At 52.5% G+C, this 22,665-nt stretch overlaps 2 protein-coding genes and 1 long non-coding RNA gene across 8 annotated transcripts in view; 1 reads left to right on the top strand and 2 right to left on the bottom strand.

Annotated features, from left to right (window-relative positions):
- Positions 1-6,382: 6,382 nt before the first annotated feature.
- LOC118308206 (target of Nesh-SH3-like) lies at positions 6,383-20,274 on the bottom strand. Of its 6 annotated transcripts, XM_035629956.2 has the most exons (23): positions 19,988-20,274; positions 17,450-17,629; positions 16,399-16,467; positions 16,087-16,219; positions 15,822-16,003; positions 15,693-15,745; positions 15,372-15,420; positions 14,992-15,069; positions 14,818-14,892; positions 14,025-14,204; positions 13,811-13,879; positions 13,066-13,200; positions 12,567-12,632; positions 9,776-9,844; positions 9,551-9,685; positions 9,381-9,470; positions 9,095-9,304; positions 8,909-9,014; positions 8,020-8,099; positions 7,852-7,881; positions 7,596-7,754; positions 7,391-7,513; positions 6,383-7,316 (listed from the first exon to the last, which is right to left on the bottom strand). In XM_035629956.2, exons 1-23 carry the CDS (start codon positions 20,073-20,075, stop codon positions 7,201-7,203), a joined length of 2,475 nt encoding a protein of 824 aa, XP_035485849.1. In that variant the 5' UTR covers positions 20,076-20,274; the 3' UTR covers positions 6,383-7,200. The 6 variants fall into 6 exon arrangements, with proteins under 6 accessions (XP_035485849.1, XP_035485851.1, XP_035485852.1 ...); XM_035629958.2 differs by lacking the exon at positions 12,567-12,632; XM_035629959.2 differs by lacking the exon at positions 13,066-13,200 and having other exon boundaries at positions 19,988-20,272.
- LOC118308298 lies at positions 15,248-16,080 on the top strand. The gene is made up of 3 exons (XR_004793279.2): positions 15,248-15,391; positions 15,503-15,588; positions 15,762-16,080. It is a non-coding gene; the product is annotated as an uncharacterized LOC118308298 (long non-coding RNA).
- A 1,492-nt stretch (positions 20,275-21,766) lies between the features above and the next one.
- LOC118308091 (proline-rich protein 2-like) overlaps positions 21,767-22,665 on the bottom strand; it is a 2,232-nt gene continuing 1,333 nt past the window's right edge. The window contains exon 3 of the mRNA XM_035629947.2: positions 21,767-22,665. This exon is cut by the window's right edge and continues 52 nt beyond it. Coding sequence (XP_035485840.2) covers positions 21,767-22,665 — 899 coding nt within the window.

Raw genomic sequence — 22,665 nt, 5'->3', positions numbered from 1 at the left:
ATGACCAGGGTCCATGACCAGAGGGACCATGACCAGGGTCCATGACCAGAGGGACCAGAGGGACCAGGGACCATGACCAGGGTCCATGACCAGAGGGACCATGACCAGGGTCCATGACCAGAGGGACCAGAGGGACCAGGGACCAGGGATCAGAGGGACCAGAGACCAGGGATCAGAGGGACCAGAGACCAGAGGGATCAGAGGGACCAGAGACCAGAGGGACCAGGGGCCCCCACAGAGACAGAAGACCACTGCGGACTCAGTTCTGTTCAGTGTGCGTCTGGTCTCTGTGAAGGAAAGTCAACAAACAGAAAAACTCATGTATCCTCTTGAACCTGTAAAAAGACATTAGAGCGAGTCTCTGTTATATAACCCATCCTGGTGTGACCCCTGGTTTCCTCTGCGGGGGTGTGCAGGCGGGCCGGGTGGCGTCTGAAACACATTAAAGCTACTCAGTAGAAACGTTGTGGAGGATCTGGTCCGGCCTCCTCTTACTGGAAGCAGATGTGGAGTTACAATGTTTGGTTTGGTGACTTCATGAGTGCTGTCAGGGGTTTTCCTCCACCACTGGGTCCTGGTGAGTGTGAGTGTGAGTGTGTGTGTGTGTGTGTGTGTGTGTGTGTGTGTGTGTGTGTGGTTTGAGTCTGACTGTTTCATTCTCAGATCTAATCTGTGGTTCAGTCAACGTTCTGAGAAACAGGAATTGTCTGATCACAGACTGTAAATAAAGATGGACGACATGAAACCAAATCAACTCTATCGCCCCCTGGTGCCTGACTGCAGTACAGGTCATAAGCCCCGCCCCCCTCCACGTTAGCAGAGGGGATATGAACCATGACCTATACTGCAGTCAGACACCAGGGGGCGATAGAGATGATTTGGGAGCTGACATGACGTCTATCTTGATTCAGTCTGTGATCAGAACACAAGACGACAAAGTCGAACAAGTCGGACAAAAAACACATTTGAACCCAAAGGTTCAAACATTTCACCAAGAAATCAAACCGTTAGTTGCTGTTAGCCACTGTTAGCCGCAGCTGTGAATCTTGTGGAAAAATAACTTGTTCTGTGCACAAACTAAGTGTTGAGTGGATCTGAGGCAAACGAGTGGTGTTTGATTTACTGACGACAGATGAAACTCAAACTGCTCCGGACAGAAACATCTGCCTCTTGTTACCGAGGAGCAGTGATGAGACGTGACGACAGCACAGATCATCACGTCCAACGTCTTCTCCACAATCTACAGCACATCAACAATAACCAGACTCACATTTATGACAATACCTCAAACATGTCAAGAACTAAAAGCATCGCAGGAAAATATCCTGATGAATCCAGTGATTGATGTGTGAAAAGAGGATGATGATCTAAAGTGAAGAAGAAGAAGAACAGGTAGAAAATACTGCAGTACAGTACAAGTACCTCAAACAGCTCGTCTGCTCCTCCTCCTCCTCACCCTCTGTTCGGTCCATCAGGTCTGGTCTTGGCCCTGCTTCCTGTCTGCTGGAGGCATCAGGGCCCGGCGGGGCCGAATGATGAAGTGACGTCTTCTGCTCCGGGTTCTGGCTTTTGTTTGAAACTCACGAGGAAAATGTCCAGGACAGCAGATGGTGAAAGTCCCAGAGGAGCAACAACACGTGTGACACCAGGAAGTTCAACAATTTATTCTGAAGGGACGACTTCCTGTTCATTCTTCAGGGGTGTTAGAGTCACATCTTTGCGATGAACAGTCGACTGTGTCACTGAGGGAAACATCCAGATTCTCTATATAATGTTTATAATATATGTGATATGATCATTATCATACTGAAGCTTTGAACGTGGAGCAGGGGAGAGTTTATTTACACGTGGTGAGTCCTGGAGCGTCGGCTGACGAACACACGAGTTCGTTGGAATCGAGTGAGGGTCACGCTCCAGGACCAGGACCGGGACCAGGGCCAGGTCCAGGACCAGGACCGGGACCAGGGCCAGGACCAGGACCAGGACCAGGACCAGGGCCAGGGCCAGGACCAGGGCCAGGACCAGGACCAGGACCAGGGCCAGAACCAGAACCAGGACCAGGACGTCCCCTCTGCAGTCAAGGACGACGCAGTCCTGGATTGTGTAAGAGGGTTTGATGGATCCCAGCTCGGCAGCTCAAGGACAGGTGTGTGCTCAGGTTCCCTGGACACATGGACTTCCTCCTGGTGCACGTGTTGCTCCCGTCTGCTCTTCCTCCAACACCTCGTCCACTTAACGACGTGTGAGATCTGCACATGCTCAATACTTTCATCGTGCTCACCGACCTGGACACGTTCAATATGTTACACACACACACACACACACACACACACACACACACACACACACACACACACACACACTTCATAATCTAAAACCTCAAGTTAACACAGATCAAAGCTTCCAGGTGAATCAGGAAACTGAAGATAATCACAGACGGAGTCTGTAGTTGATTTTACTGATAAATAACAGAGTGAGACGTCTACACTCTGTAGCTGATACAGTCAACACACAAACACACGCACACACACACACACACACACAGACAGACAGACACAATCAAAATGGCCGCGATGTTTGAAAGAAACAGTCCAATCAGGAAGGTCAGCTCCAACAGCCAATCAGATTATGCCGTGGTGGTTTAGGCCATAAACAGATGATCAGTAAAATAAACTGTTCCTGATCGTTAGAATTCAGATTTAATAGAACATAATTGTAATCTTTTCTGTTCGTGGTGGAATATTTCTCATGCACATGATGTCATATTTCTCACGGACATGATTTAAACAAAAAGCTTCTTCTTCTTCATGTGTTTGCCGACGAGCCCATAAGTCTCCGCCTCCCTCCGCCCTCCTCTGGTTGACGCGTCTCTCAGGTCTGTGAGCGTCACGTGTCTGATGACCACCTCCGTCCTAACGAGTCATAAAACCCTCGGAACGTTAATGAACATGTAGAGTTGTGTGAAGAATTGAAATGACATGTTGGAATAGCTTGATGCCCCTGAAACAGTCTGACCTCTGACCCCCCAGCTGTCAGTCTGTCAGGAACTCGTTTGTCACGTTCAGCTCGACAGTCAGCAGAGGAACTCGTGAGTTTGAACATCGTCTGTTCCTCAACATGCTTTTGTCAAAGTTTTGGATCTGATCTGATCTGATCTGGTCTGATCTGGTCTGGTCTGGTCTGATCTGATCTGATCTGATCTGGTCTGGTCTGGTCTGGTCTGGTCTGATCTGGTCTGATCTGGTCTGGTCTGGTCTGGTCTGGTCTGGTCTGGTCTGATCTGATCTGATCTGATCTGATCTGATCTGATCTGATCTGATCTGATCTGGTCTGGTCTGGTCTGGTCTGGTCTGATCTGGTCTGGTCTGGTCTGGTCTGGTCTGGTCTGGTCTGGTCTGATCTGATCTGATCTGATCTGGTCTGGTCTGGTCTGGTCTGGTCTGGTCTGGTCTGATCTGATCTGATCTGATCTGATCTGGTCTGGTCTGGTCTGGTCTGGTCTGGTCTGGTCTGATCTGATCTGGTCTGATCTGATCTGATCTGATCTGATCTGATCTGATCTGATCTGATCTGATCTGGTCTGGTCTGATCTGGTCTGGTCTGGTCTGGTCTGGTCTGGTCTGGTCTGGTCTGGTCTGATCTGGTCTGGTCTGGTCTGGTCTGATCTGGTCTGATCTGGTCTGGTCTGATCTGATCTGATCTGATCTGGTCTGATCTGGTCTGATCTGATCTGGTCTGATCTGGTCTGATCTGATCTGGTCTGATCTGGTCTGATCTGGTCTAATCTGAGGGAGGACGAGGGACCTCGCCCCCTCTTCCTTCCCTCATCCTCCCTCTTCCTTCCCTCATCCTCCCTCTTCCTCCCTCTTCTTCCTCCCTCGTCCTCCCTCGTCCTCCCTCTTCTTCCTCCCTCGTCCTCCCTCGTCCTCCCTCTTCTTCCTCCCTCGTCCTCCCTCGTCCTACCTCTTCTTCCTCCCTCGTCCTCCCTCGTCCTACCTCTTCTTCCTCCCTCGTCGTCCCTCGTCGTCCCTCTTCTTCCTCCCTCGTCCTCCCTCGTCCTACCTCTTCTTCCTCCCTCGTCGTCCCTCGTCGTCCCTCTTCTTCCTCCCTCGTCGTCCCTCGTCCTACCTCTTCTTCCTCCCTCGTCCTCCCTCGTCGTCCCTCTTCTTCCTCCCTCGTCCTCCCTCGTCGTCCCTCTTCTTCCTCCCTCGTCCTCCCTCGTCCTACCTCTTCTTCCTCCCTCGTCCTACCTCTTCTTCCTCCCTCGTCCTCCCTCGTCCTCCCTCTTCTTCCTCCCTCGTCCTCCCTCGTCCTCCCTCTTCTTCCTCCCTCGTCCTCCCTCGTCCTACCTCTTCTTCCTCCCTCGTCCTCCCTCGTCCTCCCTCTTCTTCCTCCCTCGTCCTCCCTCGTCCTCCCTCTTCTTCCTCCCTCGTCCTCCCTCGTCCTACCTCTTCTTCCTCCCTCGTCCTACCTCTTCTTCCTCCCTCGTCCTCCCTCGTCGTCCCTCTTCTTCCTCCCTCGTCCTCCCTCGTCCTACCTCTTCTTCCTCCCTGGTCCTACCTCTTCTTCCTCCCTCGTGCTCCCTCTTCTTCCTCCCCCGTGCTCCCTCGTCCTCCCTCGTCCTCCCTCTTCTTCCTCCCTCGTCCTCCCTCTTCTTCCTCCCTCGTCCTCCCTCGTCCTACCTCTTCTTCCTCCCTCGTCCTCCCTCTGTCGTCTCAGGCTTCTGTTGTTTCCTGTTAAGAAGCGTAATAATCATAACGGAGCTGAAACATGGTCAGAACCAGATGAAGATGTTGAGCCCGAAGAGTCGGCTCGTGAACAACATGAGAAAACAGAGAAACCACCAGATCATCCTGAGTTGATTCTGTTTCCTGTTTTATTCTTTATATCTTTAAATCTGAAGAAAGAGCGAGCGACTCACAAAAACCTTACGTCCTGATGCTGAATTTAAAGACTGAGCAGCTGCTGCTTCAATTGTGCCTCCGTGTCCATCCATGACTTCACCATTGTTCATGTGTTCACGTGTTATATAAGCGTGTTTCTGCAGGAGGATGAAATAACAGCAGAACTGGCGTCGAGGAGGTTTCCTGCCCTGCGGCGAGCGAACCTCCACATTTCTCCTCAGAGTCAACAACTTGTCACTTTTTTCCCTCCCCACTGAAATAATCCTCCGGTTCCAGGGACGCGACTGGAAAAGTGATGTAACCCGTCACAACAGCGCCGGTCGGGGGCTTTAACGACTCTGAACAGTTTTCCTTCTGATTCATGAAGTGAAATGAAAAGTGAGGATTTCACAGATTGATGGATTTACGCTCAACCACTGAAACTGATCATCGATCAAAGGACTCATTGACTATCTGATGAGCAGCAGTTCATTGATCAATGAATTCATTATCACAGTCTGGTTTCTACATGTTTATCATACATCACCATGGTAACCCAAGTCACTTGAAATAAAAAGTACAGTTTTACTGGATCGTGTTTCATAAATTCAGCAGATGTTGGTTTTGTGTTGGACTGTAACTGTGTCACATGATCCGGACACCAGGCGCCGTGACGACCAGCAGCAGGCGCCGTGACGACCAGCAGCAGGCGCCGTGACGACCAGGATTAAGGTGAATCAAGGTCACAGTCACATCAGTCTGACTAAATGTGAACAGAACCCGACAGAACCCTCACGGCTCAGCTCACTCACTGAGTGACGATGTTACACTTCCTGGTTACGTTTCCCAAAGCACTCTGGGGGCTGTAGTTCTGAAACAGAGGCTCCTGTAGCACATTCAACATGTTCCAGTTCGATCTGCTCCCTGAAACATGCACCACTACTTGAACTTGTCCTGTTCGATTGCACTGAGGCTTCGGGAGCTACATGCTAATCTAACAGGGAAAAAAAAACAGCTTTTTTTTTTACAAAAGATCAAATGTCTTTATTGTAGAAAATCAATATAGAAACAAATGTATGTAGAAAAACAGGATTTACGAGAAGAGTCAGCGTTAAAGGCACAGTTCACTGTTCACACGCTGCTACACCCTCCGCAGGGGGGCGCTGGTGTGCAGGTGGCTGGCTAATAGAAGACACAATTAGCACGTTAGCTCGTAGCCCTGATCCAAAAAAATGCATCTGCAAAAATGTATCAAAAAAATTCATCCTCTACATATACATATAAATACATCTTGTTGAGCAGATTGCAGTGGATGCCTCCCACCAGAGGAGGCAGCAGCGAGTCTGTTCACGTGTTCTTGAGTTGATTAAAGGACCAACAATCCGACCAGTGTGATCAACATGGATCTGAACATATCAGTATCATCAGTATCGTGAGTATCGTGAGTATCGTCATTATCGTGAGTACCGTGAGTATCGTCAGTATCGTGAGTATCGTCAGTATCGTGAGTATCGTGAGTATCGTGATTATAGTGAGTATCGTGAGTATCGTCAGTATCGTGAGTATCGTCAGTATAGTGATTATAGTGAGTATCGTCAGTTTTGTCAGTATCGTGAGTATCGTGAGTATCGTGATTATAGTGAGTATCGTCAGTATCGTGATTATAGTGAGTATCGTCACTATCATCAGTATCGTGAGTTTCGTCAGTATTGTGAGTATCGTGAGTATCGTCAGTATCGTGAGTATCGTGAGTATCGTGAGTAACGTCAGTATCGTGAGTATCGTCAGTATCGTGAGTAACGTCAGTATCGTGAGTATCGTCAGTATCGTGAGTATCGTGAGTATCGTGAGTATCATCAGTATCGTGAGTATCGTGAGTATCGTCAGTATCGTCAGTATCGTGAGTATCGTCAGTATCGTCAGTATCGTCAGTATCATGAGTATCGTCAGTATCGTTCGTCCATGGTGTTTGGACCTGGTGGACGTGGTTGTGAAATGGTACCAGAGTAACCAGCAGGAGTATCAACAGCGACTCTTTTGATAATTAACATCTCACATGATTTCAAAACACTTTTCCTGGGAGCCAGCTTCCCATGATGAAGTCTACATGTGAATGTAGATATGAAACATGTCCAACCTGCACGGAGCGTCCTGCTCTTCTTCATCTGCTGTTACATACTTCAGAAAATGCTCTCATGACGATATTGTCCTGTACATGTTTTTACAGCTCTGGGTTTGGAGGTGTGGCCTGTTGTCCCGTCCGGGGCCCGGCGACCAGGCCTCCTTGAGGCGCCTCAGAGGACGACCCTGGACTCCTTCACCATTTTCCTGGGATCGGTGTTCCACACTCGTACCACGAGACGTAGCTGACGTGGGAGTGCGCTCCAATCGGACCGAAGATGACGGGCTCCTGACGCACGGCTCTGTAGAAACCTGCAGCACAGACAACAGGACCATCAGCTGACTGGCCCCGGCCCCTCCCCCTCACACAGGTGACGGATCTTTACCGGGTCTGGACGGCAGCTGGTCGGCTCTCAGTTGTCGGCCCGTCCGTCCGTCCAGGAAGGAGTCGACGAACTGACAGTGATCCTCGCCGAAGCCCGTCTGATCTCCGATGTTGTAGAATTTACCTGCAGGAGAAACGATCACGTCAGGTGAGCGGTGCGTCAACGTTCTCTCCAAGTTCAGGTCGGATCCTTTGTCCTCACTCACCGTTGAGCGAGTCGCTCAGGTAGATCTTGTACCGGAGCGAGTTGCACAGCTGGACGCCCACGAACTTGCGGTACCAGGTCCTCTTCACGTACTGCTTCCCGTGGCAGTCCGAGTACGAGTCCGTCTTGAAGGGGAACTGCGTCCAGATGGCGTCTTTACCTGAGAGGTCGGAGCGGTATGGTCACGTTATGGTCACATGGTCACGTCCTCAGTACAAGGACGTGAACATGTGACCTCGTTGTTGATGGAACCTCACCTGAAACGTTCTCGCTGACCCGAGGGTCCGCTGAGGAGAGAAAACACAAACCACTGTTAGCATCACATCGTCACACAGTCCTGTTCGTGTCCTGGTCGGCGGTCCTCGTCCTTGTTGTCATGGTCATGGTCATGGTTGTCATGGTCGCAGTCAGGGGGCGTGGTGTACCTGACTCTGTGTTGAAGGACACCGGCTCGCTCAGCGGACCGACTCCCAGCTCGTTCTTGGGCTTCACCTTGAACTCGTAACTGTGAAGAAAACAAAAGGTTGAAAACACTCAACACTTCATCACTGACAAACATCAGGTGAACCACAACTTCAGGAACTACTTTCCCCAAGTTATTAACCCTAACCCACCTAGTAAGTACTTTTACTGCGAGGTATTAGTACGTGTGAGTAGTTTTCCAGGCTCATTAACAGACACTCGACGTGTTCACACTTTTGAACGTTCGCAGGTCGAGAGAAGGAACTTCTCTACAGACCTCCTGGGACCTCAGGGTCCACATAGACCACAGGGTCCACAGAGACCACAGAGTCCTCCGGGTCCAAAGAGACCACAGAGACCACATGGTCCACAGGGACCACAGAGATCACAGGGACCACATGGTCCACAGGGTCCACAGAGACCACAGAGACCACATGGTCCTCAGAGACCACAGGGACCACAGAGACCACAGAGTCCTCAGGGTCCAAAGAGACCACAGAGACCACATGGTCCACAGGGACCACAGAGATCACAGGGACCACATGGTCCACAGGGTCCACAGAGACCACAGAGACCACATGGTCCACATAGACCACAGGGTCCACAGAGACCACAGAGTCCTCAGGGTCCAAAGAGACCACAGAGACCACATGGTCCACAGGGTCCACAGAGACCACAGAGACCACATGGTCCACAGGGTCCACAGAGACCACAGAGACCACATGGTCCTCAGAGACCACAGGGACCACAGAGACCACAGGGACCACATGGTCCACAGGGTCCACAGGGTCCTGGTGTTTATGTGTCCGACTCCAGTCCGGACCTGAGACCTGAGACCTGATTCCAGCTCACCTGCTCTCAGGTCTGAGGTTCTCCACGGCGGTGTGGGTCTGGTTGGTGGTCAGGACGGAGACCTGTTCGCCGTCCGGTCCTTTGGCGGTGGAGATGACTTCGTACTCTGAGGAAAGGAGCACAGGATCATGGGAACTAACTCACAGTCTTCTTGAGCTCAGCGTGTCTGGACCGGTTTCCTCGTACCTGTGGTGTCGTTGTCGGTTTTCTCCCAGTCCAGGATGATGAAAGACGGACATCCCTCCACCGTCACCACAGTGAGGTTGGAGGGAGGGTTCCTGGGCGGAGCCGTCACATTGGTCTCGCCCAGTTCGGCTCCGGGGAAGAAGTTGAGGGAGGAGGTGATGGAACAAGGCTCGTTCGGTTTCTTGCCTGTCTGGTAGACGACGTGCGGCGCTGAGGGGGAGGGGGAGGGGTCGGTCAAAATCCTCTCGTCACAGGGACTCGAGTATTAAACTGAAGTTCCACTCACCGACGTAACGCTTCCTGCCCAAGGCGTCGAGGTCTGAGGCAGGCTGGGACTGGAACAGGTCAGAGTCCTCCCAGGTCCCCTGTCGGGTCGCTGCAGGAGGAAACACACAAGCATGTCACGATCCAGGCTCCACCCAGTTTACTGGAAACAGACAGGAAGTGAGCTCGAACCAGGTGTCGTCGGCGTTGCAGTCGTGGTCGTGGTTGGTCTCCGCTCCCGTTTGGTCGGCTTGGTGGTGGCTGCTGGGACTTTGGGTTTGAGGATCGGCAGCAACTTGTCCGTCTGCTTGAAGTTGTTCAACTTGTCTGATGGAATGAATGTGTAGAGAAAGATAAGCGTGAACGAGTGACGGTGAACCTGTGCTCGGACAGATCTGATTGGTCCTTCACTCCCACCTGTCTCTCCAGGTGTCCCCACCAGGTTGGGCCTCTTGTTGATGGGCGTCGCCGGACGAGCAGCTGATCCTGAAACAGACGACACATCACACTGAGTTCAACATCTTCATCTTTTCATGTGGAACCTTCAGGTCGATCTGAGGTCGTTCCAGCTCGCTGACCTCTGACCTTGATCTCTGACCTCTAATCTCTGAGCACTGATTGTGAACTGTGATCTCTGACCTCCTGGAACATCTGACCTCTGATCTACTGGAACATCTGACCTCTGATCTCCTGGAACATCTGACCTCTGAACTCCTGGAACCTTTGACCTCTGACCTCTGACCTCCTGGAACATCTGACCTCTGATCTCCTGGAACATCTGACCTCTGACCTCCTGGAATATCTGACCTCTGATCTACTGGAACCTCTGACCTCCTGAAACATCTGACCTCTTATCTACTGGAACAACTGACCTCTGATGTCCTGGAACAACTGACCTCTGATGTCCTGGAACAACTGACCTCTGATCTCCTGGAACAACTGACCTCTGACCTCCTGGAACATCTGACCTCTGATCCCCTGGAACATCTGACCTCTGATCTACTGGAGCCTCTGACCTCCTGGAACATCTGATCTCTGATCTACTGGAACAATTGACCTCTGACCTCCTGCAACATCTGACCTCTGATCTCCTGGAACATCTGACCTCTGACATCCTGGATCATCTGACCTCTGATCTCCTGGGACATCTGACCTCTGATATCCTGGAACATCTGACCTCTGACATCCTGGAACATCTGACCTCTGACCTCCTGGAACAACTGACCTCTGATCTCCTGGAACATCTGACCTCTGATCTCCTGGAACATCTGACCTCTGACCTCCTGGAACATCTGACCTCTGACCTCCTGGAACATCTGACCTCTGATCTACTGGAACATCTGACCTCTGATCTCCTGGAACATCTGACCTCTGACATCCAGGAACATCTGACCTCTGATCTACTGGAACAACTGACCTCTGATCTCCTGGAACATCTGACCTCTGATCTCCTGGAACAACTGACTTCTGACCTCCTGGAACACCTGACCTCTGATCTCCTGGAACATCTGTCCTCTGATCTACTGGAACAACTGACCTCTGATCTCCTGGAACAACTGACCTCTGACCTCCTGGAACATCTGTCCTCTGATCTACTGGAACAACTGACCTCTGATCTCCTGGAACAACTGACCTCTGACCTCCTGGAACATCTGACCTCTGATTTCCTGGAACATCTGACCTCTGACATCCTGGAACATCTGACCTCTCTGCTGAGGTTCAATGTGAAACGTGAGCCGTCCCGTGTGAACCCAGCGGGTCCAGGACCGTTTGTTTTTCAGGCTGGAGTCCAGGACCTGCAGCCAATTAAATCCCTCCTCCCTCGTTCAGTCGGGGACAAGCCAACATTCCTCACAATCAGGGTGTCGAGCTGCTTCCAGGACTAAATGGAGGAACATGAACGGTGGAGAGTGTTCTGAAACCTGAAACAATACAGACGCTCGCACGGCGCCCGGCGCCTGGCGCCTGCAGCTGCTCATCTGACCCGTCAGATAAACACTGGTTCTAAAGCACAATGTTCTCAGTGGAGTGAGACGCTCGTGGCTGCTGGACGTGGAGCTGGACCGGGCCGAACCAACAGCACGCGGCCCAGATGGCAGCGTCGTCAAGCGGTAGCGAGAAACAGTTTCTGTGGCGACAAAAAGCACAAAGCTCCGTTCTTCAAAAGCCCTTTCGCCGTCGAGTGGGAACATTCTTTACAACAAGAACAAGAATTTTCCACAGGCTCTGTCAAGCTTCCAGCTGACGGAAGGGTTTTCTTTATAAGATCCTTCTCTTGACATCGGCAACGGCCAAACAAGGCGGCGAGCGAGCGACGTTAACACTCGTCTGTGTGAACATTTCGTCTGGTTCACACTGATCAACCTTCATCTACACGTCTACCTAGCTCATGTCCACTGACGTCACCGTGACATCACACACAGTGTGGAACATGTTGTGGTTCTCCACCCAATCAACTGGTGATCTGGATCAGAATGACTCCTCCTCTTCCTGCCCTGACTACATTCAACACATTAAAGAACCATTCACTCTTCTGACAGATCCTCGTCTGAATGAAAGATATCTTTATCTAAATCATCCGGTTCATGTTTTCTTTCTCGTGGTCTGGACGGATGAAGGACAGATGAAGGACGGGGGCGAGAATGGATGAAGGACGGATGAAGGACGGGGGTGAGGATGGATGAAGGACGGATGAAGGACAGATGAAGGACGGATGAAGGACGGGGGTGAGGATGGATGAAGGACGGATGAAGGACAGATGAAGGACGGATGAAGGACGGGGGCGAGGCTGGATGAAGGACGGATGAAGGACGGGGGCGAGGACGGATGAAGGATGGAGGAAGGACGGATCAAGGACGGGGGCGAGGATGGATGAAGGACGGATGAAGGACGGGGGCGAGGATGGATGAAGGATGGATGAAGGACGGATGAAGGACGGGGGCGAGGATAGATGAAGGACGGATGAAGGACGGGGGCGAGGATAGATGACGGATGGATGAAGGACGGGGGCGAGGATGGATGAAGGACGAGGACGAAGGACAGATGAAGGACGAAGATGAGGACAGATGAAGGATGGATCAAGTACGGGGCGAGGATGGATGAAGGACGGATGAAGGACGAGGACAAAGACTGATGAAGGACGTGAAGGCATGAAGGTACAAATGGAGACGGTTAATGAGGGAACACAAACAATGGTCTCAGTCTTTACCCGGTCGCTGTCGGAACCAAGCGGCCAGTTGTGGCGGGGAAAGGCGGCGGGGAGGGTTTCCATCGACTGTTGGGAGAAAACCGAACGTTACGGAGGAAAAGAATCTGGAAACTGAACGAGCACGAGAAGAACGGTCGAGACAATCGTCAGACATTCTTCCGTCAGACGTTCGTCCGTCAGACGTTTGTCCGTCAGACGGTCGACCAGACGACCTCATTCACTCAGTCACCAACTGTTTTACTAATCTCTTTATGTTTTTGTCTTTTCTAAGAAATTAGAAATGATTCACTTGTTTTTCTCTTCCCACAGTTTGATGTTTTAGTTTCTCTCGATGTCACGATCACAAACTCGTTCCATTCTTCTCGTTCAGCAGCAAACAAAAGACACAACCACCGTCGCTCACGCGTCCCCGCCTGCCGTCGCCTTGGCAACCAGGATAACATTCCGAGAGAAAAGCAGGAGCCTGAGGTGAACTACACATCAGTGCAGGGAGGTTTACCCCCAGGGGTCCCGGAGGTCCGGGGACGAGAGGACGAGGGGTGGGGGCGGTGGTTAGCAAGTGGGAAGAGGCGGAATCCTGACGCGGGCCTGGACCTGCCGGTCGGGCTGGGGGTCTGCATAGACCGACCTTCACCTGGAACATCAAACACAGGGTCCAGAGTCACCGTCAGGTCTGAACGGGTCTGAACGGGTCTGAACGGGTCTGAACTGGTCTGAACTGGTCTTGACGGGTCTGAACGGGTCTGAATGGGTCTGAATGGGTCTGAACTGGTCTGAACTGGTCTGAACGGGTCTGAACTGTTCTGAACGGGTCTGAACGGGTCTGAACTGGTCTGAATGGGTCTGAACTGGTCTGAACGGGTCTGAACTGGTCTGAACTGGTCTGAATGGGTCTGAACTGGTCTGAACGGGTCTGAACGGGTCTAAACGGGTCTAAACGGGTCTGAACTGGTCTTAACGGGTCTGAACGGGTCTGAATGGGTCTGAACTGGTCTTAACAGGTCTGAACGGGTCTGAACTGGTCTTAACAGGTCTTAACGGTCTGAACGTGTCTGATGTGACAGGATCACGACTTGTCTCACAATCTTGGGAAACCACAGTCATTCAAAGCGCCACTGAGTCGGGCGGACGCCACGTGACTGGAAGACTGTGCAGCTGCATGCAGGCCGCAGCGGCCATGTTGGAGGAAACGTCACACAGGAAGCTGGACGGACACAAAGAGCACTTGGCGAGGTGGTCATTACCCCGGCTGTTAGCTTGACCCCTCTCATTGGCCACAGCTGTTCTCAGCAGATCATGTGATTGGTGGAAAGCTGTGAGGGAGAAAGGAGGTGGAACGCCACAAGTCACTGATCTTCATCATCATCATCATCATCATCTCTAAACAAACACACTTCTCTGAACGGTGGAGGTAAAGTGACAGGAAGAGAAGCAGTGGAGTCGTCAGGAGGAAGTTACCAGCAGAGTTCTGAGGGTTCTGAGGAGCGTTACTGGTCTGGGTGGTCCGCCCCTGAGGCCCGTCACCGCCGGACGGTGACCTAGTGAGGGGGGAGGACGTGGTGGGCCGGAGTCGGGGGAGGGCAGGAGGACGAGGATCCGCCGGGCGCTCGCTGTCGTTTCTAACAGAGTTCCCTTCGTCTGGAGCGAGAGAGGAGATAGGTACCGTCGTCAAGGGGATCTGGTCTCAGGTCTTTGGTCCTGATTCACCTCAACAGACGTGGATCTGGATCCGTCTCATTGTTTCAACGTCACCAGATCCACTTTTAATCGATGTGACCCGACCAAAGTCCCTGGTCCCACGAACCGTTACCTCAGAGATACAGAAGAGTTCAGAAGACACTGAGACATGGAGGACGGACTGAGGACTGAGGACTGAGCAGAACCAACACTCTGAATTGGACCACATGCAGAACGTCATGCAGACCAACCAGGCAACAACAGATGATGGAGGACAGATGGATAGATGATGGACCTCTGAGCTCGACGAGACAGAACCACAGTCAAAAGCAGAAGAAAAGACCAACGTGATGCAGAAGTGAGCGAATCTGATGCTGTCAACCTGCTGCTGTGGGCGGGGCTACGTTCACTTACATCAGCTGATGACACGTCCACGCCTCCGATCGACTTTCTAACCAGGCCCAAAGCATGCAGCTCGCATGCAGCCAATCAGAACAGCTGCATGTCCCAGGCCCCGCCCCCGCTCGGCCGAAGCTGCAGGATCAGAAAAATAAACAAGTGCCTGTCTTGTTACCGAGTGACGCATGAGGTCGTTTAGGCTCCGCGGCGGCAGGGAGAGGCAACGCATCCTGTTGGCCCTTGGGTGGCGCTGTGGGGAACAACGTGATGACGTCACAGAGGAGAAGAAGAAGAAAAGAGGTGACTGTGTGTGTGTGTGTGTGTGTGTGTGTGCAGGAGAGTTAATCACCGAACGTGCGCGGCGCTCCGATGAACCCCGGGTGTTTGAGTGGAGGAGAAAGTCGCGGCTGCGTCCGGTTGTGCAGAGCTGAGAACAGGAAACAGTTCACACCTGATCAATAACTCAATCTACAGTATTATTATTATTATGATGACTATTATGAAAGGTCAAGCTCTTCACAGATTCAACGGAGATAATCTGTTGAGCTTTGGACCAATGAGAAGAGTTTGTGAAACCAGCCTGAACACGCTGACGCGTCTTTGTCCCGTTTACTACGAGACAGTGAAGTGAACACAGCTGTTAGACAGATTCTTCAGACAGAAGCCAACGCTGCCCGAACACGCTGTCACTGAACACATCATGATGAGGAGGAGGAGGAGGAGTCTCACCAGGATGAGGAGGAAACAGGGTGAGAGGCCCGAGGGGTTTCACAGGTTTCTGAAACACAAAACAACATCATGATCTAGTGAGTCACTGTTAACAGTTATGTTTTAACTGACAATATATTAATACATGTTAGATATCGCCAACCACGGGGTGTTTGACACCTCTCAGCCTCGACCTTTGACCTGTGAAGAACATGCTACATACATGGAACACGCTAAGGTGAGGCGTTCAGAGTCCGTTATTAATTAAGTGGAAACTAAATTGAATCAGTCACATTAAAATGTTCTATATAAATATGAAAGTGTTTTCATGGAGAAACGCACCAGCGGTTTGACCAGAGGGTTCCGCAGCCTGAACGTCTTCTGAACCTTCTGATCTGTGAATCACAACAGAGACCAACATGAGAACGAGTTGACCAGCTCAGGAGGTCGGAGGTCGGAGGTCGGACTCACTGCCCATGTTGGTGCTGTGGACGAGCGGTTTGCTCCACGAGCTGCTGCGCTCGTCCTTGTTGGATCGAACCCCGAACTCGTACGGCGTGTTGGGCTTCAGGTGGTCGACGACCGTGTCGCTGGTCGGGCACGTCTGGTAGTTCCACTTCCTGCTCCGCTCCCGGTACCGGATGGTGTAGAACCTGCAGGACAGACGGGGTTACTACAGGTCACCTTTTTCCTCTGGTCATGACCTGACCCCTGACCTGTGACCCCTGACCCTCACCCGTCCTCCAGACACTGGTTCATGACGTCGCCCTCGTACGGCATCTTCAGGTCGTTGCCCCACGACAGCAGCACGGCCGTTGGGCTGATGGAACCGACCACCAGGTGGAGAGGCTTCTCCAGGTTCACCTTACCTGAGGGGGTGAGACGGGCGTGACAGAGGGGTGAGACAGACGGGCGAGACAGACAGGTCAGACAGACAGGTGAGACAGACAGGTCAGACAGACAGGTCAGACAGACGGGCATGACAGACAAGTCAGACACACAGGAGAGACAGACAGGAGAGATAGACAACAGGAAGTGGTCATGGTACCTGTGCAGTGCTTCTTCACATCGTTGACGGGCAGCGGCTGCACGGCGACCAGGTACTTGGGCTCAGCGTCTGCAAACCAACAGCTGAGCGTCAACACGTGATGAGGTCATCACAGTGGGACCACGACAAGACCAGAATCAGGTCCCGAAGGTCAAAGGTCAAGACATTAGGACAACGTCAAAAGTCAAAACATGCTCATAGTGAGGGTTATACATGTACAGTGTGTACTGCAGAGTAAAGTACTTGTGTCAAACGTGAAGAATGTTGTAGCTGGATTTTGTTCATGAAACGTGATGAAGGTGATGCTGACGTCACACACACACACACACACACTGTTTGTCTTCTCTTCGTCCGTTTGTTTGTTCTATTTTCAATGTTTTGAATTCTTCTTCTCTCTGTTTTCTTCTTCGTGTCTTTGGTCCAGATGTGAATCTGATCCACATTGTGATGTGTAAAGCTTTGACCTTTGACCTCTTTGAGCTGCTGAAAGTGATGGAAGTGTTTTCCCAGTTCACCTGAATGCACCACCACTGTCACCTCCGTCTCTTCAATGCTTCATTCAACCATTACAGGTGGAGATAAGCCCCGCCCCCTCCTGACCTCATCAATCAGCTGTCAGATTTTTTCAGTAACATCACATGATACCGCTCCGGCCAATGGCTGATGAGCCTGAGGCCGTGAGTCGGGGTCATGGAGGTCAGTGTGGTGGTCCTGGCCCCGCCCCCCGCCCCCGACTGACTGGCGGCCTCGGGGCAGAAACAGCCGCGACGAGATCGAGGAGGTGATTAAATCAAACATCTCCCAGTGGAGCCCAGATTGTTTCTATCATCTGGTTTCAATTACATCTCATCTAGAGTCACATCAGACACTGGGACGTCTGACGTTCCCTGAGGGACTTGAACTCAGCGCTGCCAGAAGAGAAGGATGATGGGAAAGCCATGTTTGAATTATGAAAGGAGACTTTTGAAACATGATGGAACCTGACCTGTCAATCAAACCTCACGATCGTCAGCAGATTATTGAAATTAAATTAAAGATGCGGTGAGCTCACCCATCTCGGCCTCGTACGGTCGCCCGTCCTGCGGCAGCTGGATGAACTGTCGTGAGAACAGGCTGCTGCCGTAGCCCAGGACGTAACCCTCCAGCTTCACGTCCGGGTTCGGACGCACGAACTTCATCACGATGGTGTCGCCCGTCGCCTTGATCCGGACCTTCATGTTCTGACGACCGGCTGACGAGCGACACAGGAACAAGAACAGGAAGAAGAATGAAACAAACCACGACCTTCACTATAAAACCATCTCTCTAAACTGTGACTTTACTTCATTATTACATTACTGCGTCTTTACTGTTTCTTTATTGTACCGAACTATTATGTTACAACATGAGGATCGACATGAACCGTCACCACACAGCCTCATTGTTCCTCATCAACATCCTTGTGTTAAACCTCATGAAGATCAACACAAGGATCAACATGTTCCACTTCAGGTCCGTGTGGTAAACGGTTGACATGTACAATCATGTAGTTCTCGTCCTGTCACAGTCTTTCCAACAGCAGCTGATTGAGTCGAGGATAAAGATCCTCATGAAAGACATGAACCACACACACACATACACACACACACACACACACACACACTCACACACACTAGACACACACACACACACGCACACACACTGTAGACACACACACACACACACACACACACGCACACACTGTAGATACACACACACATGCACACACTGTAGACACACACACACACGCACTGTAGACACACACACACGCACTGTAGACACACACACGCACTGTAGACACACACACACACACGCACTGTAGACACACACACACACACGCACTGTAGACACACACACACGCACTGTAGACACACACACGCACTGTAGACACACACACACACACGCACTGTAGACATGCACACACACACACACACACACACTATAGACACACACACGCACTGTAGACACACACACACACACACGCACTGTAGACACACACACACACGCACTATAGACACACACACGCACTGTAGACATGCACACACACACACACACACACACACGCACTGTAGACACGCACACACATACACACACACGCACTGTAGACACGCACACACACACACACACACACACTGTAGACACACACACACACACACACACACGCACTGTAGACACGCACGCACTGTAGACACACACACACGCACACACACACACACGCACTGTAGACACGCACACACACACACACACACACACACACACACACACACACTGTAGACACACACACACACACACACACACACACGCACTGTAGACATGCACACACACACACACACACACACACACACACACACACTGTAGACACACACACACACACACACACACACACACACACACTGTAGACACGCACACACACACACACGCACTGTAGACACGCACACATACACACACACACACACACACACTGTAGACACACACACACACACGCACTGTAGACACGCACACACACACACACGCACTGTAGACACGCACACACACGCACACACACACGCACTGTAGACACACACACACACACACTGTAGACACGCGCACGCACGCACACGCACACGCGCACGCGCACACACACACACACACACACACACACACACACACTCACACACACTGTAGACACACACACACACACACACACACACACACACACACAGACGCACACACACTGTAGATACACACACACACGCACACACTGTAGATACACACACACACGCACACACTGTAGACAGACAGACAGACAGACAGACAGACAGACAGACAGACAGACACACACACACACACACACACTGTAGACACACACACACACACACACACACTGTAGACACACACACACGCACGCACTGTAGACACACACACACACACACACACACACACACTGTAGACACGCACACACACACACACACACGCACTGTAGACACGCACACATACACACACTGTAGACACACACACATACACACACTATAGACACACACACACACACACACTGTAGACACACACACACACGCACTGTAGACACACACACACACACACACACACACGCACTGTAGACACACACACACACACACTGTAGACAAGCGCGCGCACGCACGCGCACGCACGCGCGCACACACACACACACACACACACACACACACACACACACACACACACACACACACACACACACACACACACACACACACACACACACACACACACACACACACACACACACACACACTCTCTCTCTGTTGTTCTTGGCTCTCTCTCGCCCGGTGAGGTAAAACTCTCCTGTTACATCAGGCGACATCGCTTATTACTGATCATCTTACATAACTGATTGTTCAATGAGGCATGTCTCACTCACACACACACACACACACACACACACACACACACACACACACACACAGCAGTAGATGAAAATTTATTTCAACACGTTTGATCATCAAACTGTCACTTTACTCTTTACTCCTCTGATTCTGTTCATCATCTCTCTTCCTGTGTGTGCGTCTGTCTAACCCGTCCCCCTGTGGACACTCACCTCTGACCCTCTGAGCCTCGGTCCCACTCAGGACAAGAGTCCCTCCGAGCAGTAGCAGGACCCAGGGGAGGAGAGAGACGCCCGTCATGACCTCACAGCCTCAGCTTCAGCAGACCAGGGTGATGAAGAGGAGGATGATGAAGAGGAGCGACCAGCAGCTGGACAACCTCACTGAGTGTCTGTGGTCTGGCCTCAGGACTTGTTCAGCAGTGGGACGTCCTCGATGTGGAGCTGGACTCTGAAACTCTGCACGTATAGTCTCAGCAGGTGGGCGGGGCCTGATGACATCACCAACCCCTGTAGAGTCATCACATACTGTACATCCCCCTCCTCCTCCCCCCCTCCCTCCCTGAGTTTGAAAAGTTCTGTTTTCCTACAGAGACAAATAGAAACAGAACAAACATGGAGTCTCCCTGTTATTTATGTTCATGATGTCACTGACGTTAGTGATATGTTAATGACGTTGTTGTTGTTGTGTTTGATGAAACTTGAGTCATGTTACTGTGACACTTTGAGGAAACAGCTGCAGTCGAACATGAAACAAAGGAATGAGAAGAATGTGAATCAGTTTCACACCAGATCCAGAAACGTACCACAACACACACACACCTGCTTCACACGCACGCACGCACACACACGCGCACACACACACACACACACACACACACACACACACACACACACACACACACACACACACACACACACACACACACACACACACACACACACACACACACACACACACACACACACACACCTGCTTCACACGCACGCATACACACGCACACACACGCACATACACACACACACACACACACACCTGCTTCACACGTGCTGGGGGGGCCAACACAGTTGATGGCGTGACGTAAGCACAGACTGGCTAACAGCTTCCCTCTCAGCCGTACCCTAACCCGATGTGATGACCTGAAGTTGAACATTACCCAGAAGGCCGCAGTCACCGCTGACCTCTGACCTTTCACTTTCCTCTCCACCTGCTGCAGAAAATCTGAAGTCACCTCGGTCCATAATTTATCACAGAGGCCCGGGTGGCGTCTGCCGGCCTGAGGCCAGTGAGCGGCCGCGTCTCAGACGAGAAGGAAAGTTTCTAAACACAAAGACGTCGTCAGTCCTCGGCAGTGCTGCGTTCAGGGGCGGCTGGGAAACCGGAGCTGAGACGAGGGGAAACGATGACAAAATGGAGTTATGGACTGTTTGTGTTCATATAGTTCAGCTCGTGTCGCTCCATGACTCTCGACTTATGTAAAAGAAGCTGCGGATGCACATATTTACCGATGGGCCCTGAATGCCTCTTCCTCAGTGAAATGTAAAGTGTTTGCAGATGTCGCCTCTTTGTCGACTCCCCCACTTGGAACGTCTGGGGTTTGGAACGCCGAGCGGAGAAGAGCGTGGAGGATTATGTTCCATGCCAGCTTACATGAAGGAACATGCCCGTGAGGCCCGTGAGGCCGGGGGGCAGCGAACGGCTCCTCCGAGAGTTTGGCCCCAAATAATCTTCAGCTGCTGAAAGACATAAATACGTTGAGTCGTTCCAAGACCGAAGGAAAATCCCCCAAAACACCAGAGAGAGTTTAAAACTGTGCTGCTGCCTTGGATCTGTTCTCATGTTCATGGCTCCGGTCCTCGAACGCACCAGAGCCAAAACAGCGTGTGGCGTTCTCGAACCGTCTGGGGCGTACAACAAACTCTATGATCAGTGTTTTATAAAGACGTCTTCGTGATCTTGTCTTCTCACGGTGCAGTGAAACTCTGACATCATCAGGGGGTCGTCACAGGGTGGGATGTTACCTGGGGCCCAGTGCCCCTCTCCCTGAGCGGAGAGGGGCCCTGAGTGGGGAGGAGCCCCGAGTGGGGCGGAGCCCCGAGCGGAGAGGGGCCCGGGGCGGAGAGGGGTTCCTGAGCGGAGAGGGGCCCTGAGCGGTGAGGAGCCCCGAGTGGGGCGGAGCCCCGAGCGGAGAGGGGCCCGGGGCGGAGAGGGGTTCCTGAGCGGAGAGGGGCCCTGAGCGGTGAGGGGCCCCGAGTGGGGCAGAGCCCCGAGCGGAGAGGGGCCCGGGGCGGAGAGGGGTTCCTGAGCGGAGAGGGGCCCTGAGCGGTGAGGGGCCCCGAGTGGGGAGGAGCCCCGAGCGGAGAGGGGCCCGGGGCGGAGAGGGGTTCCTGAGCGGAGAGGGGCCCTGAGCGGTGAGGGGCCCCGAGTGGGGAGGAGCCCCGAGCGGAGAGGGGCCCGGGGCGGAGAGGGGTTCCTGAGCGGAGAGGGGCCCTGAGCGGTGAGGGGCCCTGAGTGGGGAGGGGCCGTGAGTGGGGAGGGGCCCGGGGCGGAGAGGGGTTCCTGAGCGGAGAGGGGCCCTGAGCGGTGAGGGGCCCCGAGTGGGGAGGGGCCCCGAGCGGAGAGGGGCCCGGGGCGGAGAGGGGTTCCTGAGCGGAGAGGGGCCCTGAGCGGTGAGGGGCCCCGAGTGGGGAGGAGCCCCGAGCGGAGAGGGGCCCGGGGCGGAGAGGGGTTCCTGAGCGGAGAGGGGCCCTGAGCGGTGAGGGGCCCTGAGTGGGGAGGGGCCGTGAGTGGGGAGGGGCCCGGGGCGGAGAGGGCCCCTGAGAGGAGGGGGGCCCGGGGCCGAGAGGGGCCCTGAGAGGAGGGGGGCCCTGAGCGGAGGGGGGCCCGGGGC

This window comes from Scophthalmus maximus, chromosome 1 (genome assembly GCF_022379125.1).
Source record: "Scophthalmus maximus strain ysfricsl-2021 chromosome 1, ASM2237912v1, whole genome shotgun sequence".
Classification (NCBI taxonomy): domain Eukaryota; kingdom Metazoa; phylum Chordata; class Actinopteri; order Pleuronectiformes; family Scophthalmidae; genus Scophthalmus; species Scophthalmus maximus.
Note: the sequence above shows the minus strand (reverse complement) of the source record. Positions and strands in the feature narration are given on the sequence as shown.